We start from the raw sequence: 10075 nt of genomic DNA, 5'->3' as shown, positions 1-10075 counted from the left end.
AGATAGATAGATAGATAGATAGATAGATAGATAGATAGATAGATAGATAGATAGATAGATAGATAGATAGATAGATAGATAGATAGATAGATAGAAAATTCTTATTAGAACTACTTATACTACTACAAGCAAGTATTAATATAAGTATACTTATAGCAGATGGCCGCTTTTACTGAGTCAGGTTCCGGTTCTGCTGGAGGTTTCTTCCTGTTAAAGGTGATTTTTTCCCCACTGTCACTACATGCATTCAGAATGAGGGATTGATGTAAAGTCAAAGACACAATGCAAACGATTGTCACTACGTTTCCATCCAGGAGGAGAGAACGATGAAAGTCAATGACTCCACACAATCTGCTGGATTTCCTTAGATAGAAACTTTAAACTACTTTGAATAATTAATTGAACATACTATACTGTTTGATAATTGGGATAAATTGGAATGTGTGTGGGCTGCACAGTGGTGCAACAGCTCTACCACAGTTGGTAGAGCTGTTGCCTTACAGCAAGAAGGTTCTGGGTTTGATTCCCGGCCCCGGTCTTTCTGCATGGAGTCTCCATGTTCTCCCTGTGCATGGTGGGTTTTCTCTGGGTACTCCGGTTTCCTCCCACAGTCCCAAAACATGACTGTCAGGTTAATTGGCCTCTCCAAATTGCCCCTAGGTGTGAGTGTGTGTGTGCATGGTTGTGTGTCCTGTGTGTCTCTGTGATGTCCTGCAACAGACTGGTGACCTGTCCAGGGTGACCCCGCCTCTCGCCCGGAACGTTGGCTGGAGAGGCACCAGCACCTCCTGACCCCACTGAGGGACAAGGGTGAAAGAAAATGGATGGATGGATGGATGGATGGAATGTGTGTGTGATTGAATTGAAATGATTTATTTTTTGTTTGTGAAATGCATTGAGACCCTATTGAGATCCCAAAGCACTACACACTACATTCACCCATTCACACACACATTCAGATGCTGATGGTGGTGAGCTACATCGTAGCCACTGCTGCTCTGACAGCAGCATGGCTGCCGTGCATCTTGGCCTTTGGCAGTAAGCAAGGCGAGTGAAGTGACTTGCTCAAGGACACAATGACAGAGGCAGATGAATCAAACCAACAATCCACCAATTACAGGATGAACTCCTACCACTAATGGCAAGTCTGTAGGAAGTCTTCCTTAGATATAGCTTGTCAATTTCATTTAGCCGTGGAGTTGGACTAGACCATTCTAGCACATGCTTTGATCTAAACCATCCATGTTAGTTCTGGCAGTAGGAAGTCAAGACAGCAGCTCCTTCAAGACAAATACCATGCTGTGTACTCTGCTAAAGAAATTATTTCTTTGTACCAGAAACTTGATTTTTAAGGTAATTTGATCAGGTGGTAGATTAGATTCAGTATATATTCTCTCTGATAAAATCCTTCCAAAACAAAGAAGTTCTCCACGTTTTCTGCATATCGGAAGGTGAAGGACAGCTGCACCTTCCGATGGCTAATCTAGCAAAAACAGCCAAATGCTGGCATCAAATCAATGAGAACCTAAAAGGTATACACGTCAGTTTGAAGACTATTTCGTACATGAAAGTGAAACAAATCAGAACATGATTAAATATTACAAACAAGGACATTTGTCACAGACTATAACACACTATGGCCTTGTTACTAGGCAACAAGCCCAAAGGCTTACAGAATCTGGACTGACACCAACCCACACTTATCCAGTCAGAAACCAGATGTGCATTCCTAAAAATACATCATTAAATAAGTAGGAATCTGACCGGTGGTGAAGAGGTGTTTGATGGGGTTGACAGCGGTTGCAGGGGATGACTTGGCTCTTCCCAGAGGTCTGTGGGGCAGCGAGGATGAAAACACGCTCAGATGCTGCAAGGACTGCTGGGAAAGAGAGGGAGAGATGTTCTGATTCACTGCAGGATGATTCACAAATCAGCCCATTCATTGCAGAGGAGGAGGAGTGTGTGCATAGTTGTATAGGAGCTTAAAAAGAGACACAATGCTTAACAAGACACACAAATACACACACACACCAAGAGAAAAGAGTATGATTCAAAGCTGGCTTCATTCATAAAGCTATGCTGTATAACACGCTGAAACTGATTGAGAAAAATTGCTGCCACTACAGCCCATTTAACCCATCACCAACCCCTTCACTCCCCTGTGCGTGTGAGTTTTCAAGGATTTGGTGAACAGTGCAGTCATCCACACACACACATGCACACAGATGTGTGCATGTGTGTGTGAAGTGGCATATATTGTGAAGTGGCTATATATAGGGAGGTGTTGCTGCACTCCCTGCTGCGCATTGGGTGACTCATCATGTGTGGGTGGACACTCAACACACACACACTTCAAGACATACAGACACACACACAGCAGTGAGTCCAGTGGTTGAGTCACCCCATAGTGATGTAACTGCAGCGTCAATACATGTGTGTGTATGCGTGTTATGTGCGTGTGTGCGTGAATGAATGTCTTGGTTCAAGTTTGAAAATGTATGGTCTTTCATCAATGTCAGTGTTACCCTAAAGATTTTTTAAAGAGTTCTTTACCACGGATATGTTTTCTACAGAGCCTTACAGAAGTCTCAGATTTTACTGAAGCAAGTTCAGAAAACTCCCGTAAAATCACCTTTTTGTGTGTGCCTCTCTACAATGTTTTCATATCTAACGACCTAACATTTCTTGCTCATTGTTCTTTGTAAAATAGTTCAATCTTCATCAGATTGGATGGATTTCAATTTCATCAACACTTTTCAAGTGTTGCCACTTAGATCTGTGCAATGAACCAATGACCATTCTAGAGCATGAATATCATTTGACCAAAACCATTCCACTGTTACATTTTCTTGTTCTGCTAGAAACTGAACATCCACCCACCGTCTTAAAACTTTTGCAACTTGTAACTGTTTTTCTTAGACGATTGCTCTGTAATAATTCTGATCAGGTCCCCTGTTCGTGCTAAAGGCAGAGAATCCCCACAGCATGATGCTGACTCCACCGTAGTTCTTCGTGGAGATGGTGTGATGGAATTCTATCTGTATATTCAGATGGAATTACATAGAAGTGGATGTTAAGGTCACTGACCTCTAGGGGCTGTCTTCATGAGAGAACTCTCTCTCTTTGTGTTTCAGTTCTACCTGGCAGCCACAGGTGAAATGTGTTGGAGCTCGTCAGCCACCCCATAAAGAGCTTCATGATAGAGATGTCAGATCCCTTTTTCCCTGGGCCTTGATCTGAAGTGACCTTGTCTGTCTGCTGACTGTTTGTGGGGACTTGAATGATCTTGCTGTGAGCATATTGTGAAGAATCAAGTGTTTAATTAAAGTGGTGTGTTTCTATTCACAGTGGAAGCTGGTAATAGTGATGACCAAATGAAGCTTCGTGAAGCAATGAAGCTTCCCAGAGGTTCATTACTCGGTGGTTCATTCATTTCTTACTAGTGACATCTGCTGGTGAAACTGTGGCAGCCTTGTTACTCTAATAGATATACTTAAAAAGAATAGTAAATGCAATATTGTCACAAAGTTTTTGTCAAACTCATGTTTAGTAACAGGAGAGTCAATTAAATCCTATTTAACTAATATTTTTTAGTTTTTAAAATCATTTGTAGCCAATCCTGGTATATGGTGACTGTCAGTGGCTGTTTTCTTTTGCCATTGACTGATTTGACAATAGACATTTGTTTTAATGTATTCAGAGTGCAGTGCTTGTTGGGGCACACAGTATTCTTTGAGTTTTGATTTGCCTCCTGAAAAACTAAAATTCTTCAAAAATGTTCTTGTTCTTGGATTTCTTTTGACCCTCTGATCCAAGCTCTTATATTTTTACTCATCAGAATTTGACTCTTCCAACAACTTTAAGTCTGTTTCTGCTGTGCAAGACTGATATATCTTTGCAGAACAAATAGTGGAAATTTCAAGAAGGTGAGAATTTTGGAGGTGAAGGGGTTAATTATTTTTATTTAAGAAAAGTATTCCCAGATGTCAGATTTTTTCTTCTTGCTGGCTCCATTTCAATCAAGTTTATTTGTGTAGCATATTTCAGCAAAAATGCAGTTTCAAAGTGCTTTACATAATAAAAACTCACAAATACAAAATCATAAAATATGCCATAATCAATAATTGGGAAAACCGTTAACAAACATTGCATTTTGATGAGTGGCGTCATCAAAATCATTAATACACATGAACTAAGTTGGTCAATGTTCCTTTTATTTCAGCCACTGCTGAAGACAAATACTCTGATGTGCGATCAAATACAACAACCCATGATGCAGTGTGGCTCACCGCGCTTTTACTTTGAAAACCGACATGCAAAATGAAGCAGTCACCCAAGCAGTGACCCATGCAATGCCAGGCCTCGTTTGTTGCCAGTCACGTGGTTTTCAGCAAGACGACACAAGCCTCGAAGCGGGGCTTCATCGGACACGCCCCCTTTTTACTCTGTACAAACCTCAGCCTGGATTCAGATGGTCCATCACTAGCTGGTAGGGGTTCTTTGCCTGTTTTCTCCTGTTTTGTGTTTAGACAGGGAGTTCAGGTTGTGTACTTTTTTCAGTTCTCCTCTAGAACGTGTTTTTTATTTTATAGTTAAAAGAGGGTGTTTTGTTTATTGTTTTGGCCTTGGAGGCCCTGAAGTTTAAACTTTCCCTGTGTTTTCTGCTTCCTGTGATTGAGGTTTTACCTGAACTGTAAAATAAACTATCTTTAGTTGATCTAAACATCAACTGTTTAGATTACTGATTTTGTGCTACACCCAGTGCCAGAATTTACCCTTAGTGGTCTTGGGGAGGGGTTGTAACAGTGGACACAATTTAGTAATTCAGCATATAGTGAGGTAAATCAATCCAATGTGCTTTTCTGGAAAAAGCATCCCCAAACCGGGATGATAACACTGAAATGAAAACAGGTTTTAAATACTCAGATTTTCTTGTTTCCACTGCTTTGACCATCTCATAAAATTTCAAGAAATTGTAAATGATCTGTATAGCTCTTTATCAAGTCCAGAGGATCCCAAAGTGCTTCACACATTCACCCATTGACACACTTTCACATGCTGATGATCCCAAGCTACTGGATAGTAACCACAGCTACCCTGTGGCAGTCTGACAGCAGTGACGGCGCCAAGTGGGGGCTAGGGAGTGCTATAGCTCCCCCTGGAAATGTCATAGCACCCCCATTTAACATTACTTATATGTAGTTGTTGTCATTTTATTTTAATGAGGAAAGATGCTGCGATGATTAGCAGCAGTCAATCATAATGACTGGCAGCTCTTGTTAGCACGGATTTACAGCGAACACTTTATACAAGGTAAGAAAATTAACGTTCATATACTTTACAAGTAAGTATGATTAGAAACATATCAAATATTGCATAATGGAGAAGGTAGCATCTAACCATCAGTAACCATGGAAACAATGCCATGCCATCATGTAGCCTAGCATGTTTGGAAAAAATGATTAGCGTCTTCTGTACGTTTTTAATGCTGCTCCGGTTTAAGGGGAAACGCTATTTATGACATAGTGACATCAATCGTGGTGTGAATTCAGGCAAAGTCGGTAATTTGATCAACCCAGCAGGAGGGACGAGGTCTGGGTCGGTTTCTCAGCTAGCTTTGTCAGGCTTCTGTAAATACTGCCGTCTATGAGCTCCAACCAGGTGTGTTACGTTCACAGACAAATTAGCTTGACTTGAACAAATAAGAGCCGTGAATAAACACAAAAATAACTTGGGAAAGCAACTTCAGCTGCTCAGTTCAATACTCCAGATTCTCACTTCCGATGTACATCATAGCGCTTTGAATGATTAAGTGATGTAGTTGCAAAGGGTCAATACTTGGGTTTCTCCTTTGTCATAAATGCTGTTTTAACCTAAACAATGTTATATTATCTTGATGTATGGCTAATGGCTCACAACTTCATGCTGACGTCTAAGAATCAAATACATGCAAATCAGTCTGATTAAAATAACAATACTAATGCGTGTGTGTTGATAACTATAGAGGAAAAGAATATCCGTCATAGCACCTTCAGTAAAATGCTTAGCTCCCCCTTAGCACCTACAGGAAAGAAAATGTGGAGGAGCCACTGTCTGACAGAAGCCCCCTGTTGGGCCCTTTGAAGTGTCTTGCCCAAGGACACAATGACAGAAGCATTCTTTGTGGTTCTGTCACAATTCATTCCCATTCATTCTCATCATGGGAATGAATTGCAGTTTAAAGAAGGAAAAGAATTAACTCTATGGAGAAAACTGACATGCACCCATGCCTGGATATCTTTCAGCAAACATTACTGGTTGTGTCTCTTTGCTTATAAATCACAGCGAGACACAGAAACGTTTGGAAGGTGAGGGTTTAGTCTCACTTCATCACTTACAGACAAGCCCAAGCCAATAAGAAAGAGAAAGTAAGAAGGAAGGAAAAAAGGAATATGGATGGATGGAAAGTTCAGTCCACACTAATCCAAATATGTTTTGTGTTATTTCATTTTTAGCTTCACCTGTAAAAATTCTAAGCCAATCTCAGACTTCTCCAGAATATTCCAGACTGCCATAGGATTATGTCAAGGACTTTGGAATGAATGTGTGTGTTCAATTACATTTTCACACCAACCTGTATGTAGCTGCCCCTTTCCTCTTCTTCGCTCTCCCTTAGCTGAATGACATCATCATCCTCTTCATCTTCATCTAGCTCACTCTCCGTGCTCTCGCCTTTGACCTGGCTGACCCTGGGTTCCTCCTCCCCCTTCAGGTGGCTGGCCAGTCGCTCAGATGAGTGGCTACTGTCATCTGATCCCTCTTTCTGCAGGCTACATGCCAAAGAAAACATGGAAAATTATTACACTTAAAAAGCAACAATTAGGGACTTAAGAAATTTAAGCTTGGGTTTCTAAAAGCTTTCACTGCACCTGTTAGGAGCCGAGCCTTCATCCTCCTGCATGTCACTGGTCTCTGTTAGCTCCTCCTCTGTCTCCTCTGGGTGAGTGGGTGGTGGTCTAGGGAGGTCTCCCCCCTTCGATAGTATCTACCAACCACATGTTGTGTTACTGTGCAGACCTATAACAGGTCATGCTCGAGGTGTGTGAAGTGGTCTACCTTATAGTGTTTCTCCAGGAAGTGCTGGTGCTGCTGTTGGACCACCAGCTGCTGCAGCGCCTGGGGTGACTGGGGTAAAGGGGCGCTCTGTGTGCGAGCCAACGGTCGGTGGCGGGGTAACTTGTTGACGGGCCGCATTCCAGTGGCTACACCTCTCTCTGCAGTAACCAGCGGTGACTGATTGTACATGGGCACTGAGTGGGTGGATAGTCACAGGACAAACATAGTAAGAATTGTATTCTGCTTGGCAAATGTCTGACTAGTTTGGTGTTTGCATTACCTAACATAGCGGTCTGTTGTCGGGCCTGCTCAAGTAACAGGACGTGTTGTAACAACGAGGAGTGGGCTGAATGAGAGCCGGGGGGCGGAGTCTCCACATCATGTGCCGCACCTGCACAGGAACCACATCAATTCTTCTGACACTTTACATGAAGTGGTTTTCAAAACACTTTATACCCCTGAGACCTTTTCACATTTTGTCACATTACAACTACCAACTTAGTTTACTCAGACTGTGTGTTATAGGCTAAACGTAGAAGGAAAACGATACAATCATCTATCCATTGTGCATAGCCATTTATTGGCGCAAGTGGGGGGGTGGAAGAACTACACCCTAGACATGTCAGCATTTCATCACACAAATAGTGATGCGCACCAAACTCATAATTACAATTTAGAGATACCAATTAACCTAACATCCGTGTTTCTCAACCATGGTATTCCTACCATGGAGGTCTGCATGGGAGGACCTGCAAACTCCTACAGAAAGACTCCAGGCCCAGATTTCAAAACAGGACTTTCTGCGGCCAACTGAAACATGAAAATGATAAATGGTTTTTAGGGGTTGTTTACAAATAAAAATCTCAATAGCTATGTGTGCATGTGTATTCAGCTGCCCTTTCTCAACAATATGTTGCTGCAATTACAGCAGTAAGCCATTAGGGGTACTGCATGTCTCCAAATCTACAGGCTGAAATTGTTTTTGGTCAGTTATTTTCTCTCTGGAGTTATGCAGCACCTATAAAATTACAATAAGTTTTTTACCTCCACCTTTGAATGATGTTCACCTCATATGACTCGATAGTTTCACATGAGGTAATAGTCATGCCATGGCAGGTTTGGTGCCTTCTCTGTGCCATACTCACTCTATGTGCAGATGACAAATTAAACAGAATTCAATTCAACTTGGAATATTGTTTTAGAACCTAACCCTGCTTTAAAGAACTGGACTGGACTCCAGTCACTACTTGAATAACTTTTGAATGCCATTGGTTGTTGTGGATGTTATCAGTGGTTGAATAAAAAGTTTGATCACACTTTTCAGATTGTTTTAAGTTAAAAAAAAATATCCATGTGTCCTTTTCATATATTTGTAGAAAGCAGAAGAAATAGACAAAGATTTTTCATAAAAAGGGGAAAATAGAAAAGGTTCAATGGTATGAATAGTTTTTCAAGGCACTGTAGATGCTGATCACCTGGTTAAATTGTGTGTGAATGTTACCTGCTGGTAGGGAGGAAGTGGAGAGAAACTTCCCAGTTAGAGCTCCTCCCCCTCGTAGGGACTGGATGGCCTGACGCTCTGCTTCCTGCTGGGTGGACAGTTTCTGGGGTGGCTGGAAAGAAGAGACATTTTTATGTAGTTTTTGTAATCAGTGTACATTATTTGTGATGTCACATTGAGGAGCAGTTAAGGGAAAAATGACAAATTATTCCAAAGATTAGGAAAATAAATCAAGTGAGAAAAGTTGCTGTCAGATAGCCAGATCATGAGCCTCACAGGTAAAACTAACACTAATCTGTTCACTCAGTGAAAAAAATCTGGTTTGTTCTCTGCAGGACAATCCACAAACATAAATTGCAAAGATGAACATGTCTACCATGGACTTACTGTGATGTGTGTGTTGGCAGGGAGGCCTAGGGAGATATTGGGCAGGGAGGGTGAGGTGTAGAGGCTAAGAGGACTCAATGTCCCATCAGCCCCCAGTGTCTGATGGAGAGATCTCAGCTGTACGATAAACACAGAAGCCAGCTGGTTAGAAAATTCAATGCTAAATGAAAATCTCATTGTTTCCTCTTTTATAATGTGTCAGTGACAAAATATACAGTCACTGATACATTGGAATATACAAAATATACATTAGTCTTTAAAGATATACAATTTATTGTTTTTATCCTCAAAAAATAGCACTTGACATCATAGAGCTTGGCAAAAAATAAAATTGTATATGTTGTGCTTTGGGACTTCTGCATCAATGTAGAATTGAAATTAACAATGTAAAAAAGTTCAGACATTGGCAAAAGTCCAGTACTTATGTAACACTTTATCAAGTCCAGAGGACCCCAAAGCATTTCACACTACAGTCAGTCATTCACCTATTCACACACACACTCATACACTCATGACAACAAGCTATGGATAGTAGCCACAGTTGCCCTGGGCCAGACTGACAGAAGCAGGGCTGCCATGCACTGGTGCCACCGGACCCTCTGACCACCACCAGCAGGCAAGGAGGGTGAAGTGTCTTGCCCAAGGACAGAAATTGAGCCAACAACTCACTGACTGAGGATCTACATCCTACCTCTGTCACGATGTTCAGTTTTCTTGTGTCTAAGTCAATCAATCAATCAATCAAATTTTATTTGTATAGCACATTTCAGCAGCAAGGCATTTCAAAGTGCTTTACATAATTAAAATAAAAACAGCATGTGACAGTGAATAAACAGAAAGACAAAGAAATTAAAAAAAAGAAACAGTGAGAAAAAGAAATAAAAACAAATTAAAAAGTAAAAATAAAAACTTTAACATTTAAAACTTCTTTAGTCAAACCGCCATTTGACAAGGACTCAAACCTTTAAAACTTCAAAACCATTAAAGACATAAAAATATCAAAGACATCAAAACCCACACTCTAACCCTAATTTAGCCATAAGCAACTCTAAACAGGAGGGTTTTAAGATGAGATTTAAAGGCACCCAGTGT

At 41.0% G+C, this 10075-nt stretch overlaps 1 protein-coding gene across 5 annotated transcripts in view; it reads right to left on the bottom strand.

Moving 5' to 3' along the window:
- Positions 1-10075, bottom strand: part of hdac5 (histone deacetylase 5) — a 113221-nt gene that overhangs the window by 30104 nt on the left and 73042 nt on the right. For 4 of the 5 annotated variants that reach the window (XM_008414989.2, XM_008414990.2, XM_008414987.2 and 1 more), the window contains 7 exons: positions 8984-9100; positions 8597-8708; positions 7376-7486; positions 7096-7289; positions 6909-7024; positions 6614-6809; positions 1765-1879 (listed from right to left, as the gene is read on the bottom strand). In XM_008414989.2, coding sequence (XP_008413211.1) covers positions 1765-1879; positions 6614-6809; positions 6909-7024; positions 7096-7289; positions 7376-7486; positions 8597-8708; positions 8984-9100 — 961 coding nt within the window. The remainder of the gene's footprint in view (positions 1-1764; positions 1880-6613; positions 6810-6908; positions 7025-7095; positions 7290-7375; positions 7487-8596; positions 8709-8983; positions 9101-10075) is intronic. The other variant, XM_008414986.2, reaches the window with a different exon arrangement.

The sequence above is a fragment of the Poecilia reticulata genome, linkage group LG8 (genome assembly GCF_000633615.1).
Source record: "Poecilia reticulata strain Guanapo linkage group LG8, Guppy_female_1.0+MT, whole genome shotgun sequence".
NCBI lineage: Eukaryota > Metazoa > Chordata > Actinopteri > Cyprinodontiformes > Poeciliidae > Poecilia > Poecilia reticulata.
The sequence above is the reverse complement of the archived record's forward strand: the minus strand, read 5'-3'. Positions and strand labels throughout refer to the sequence as shown.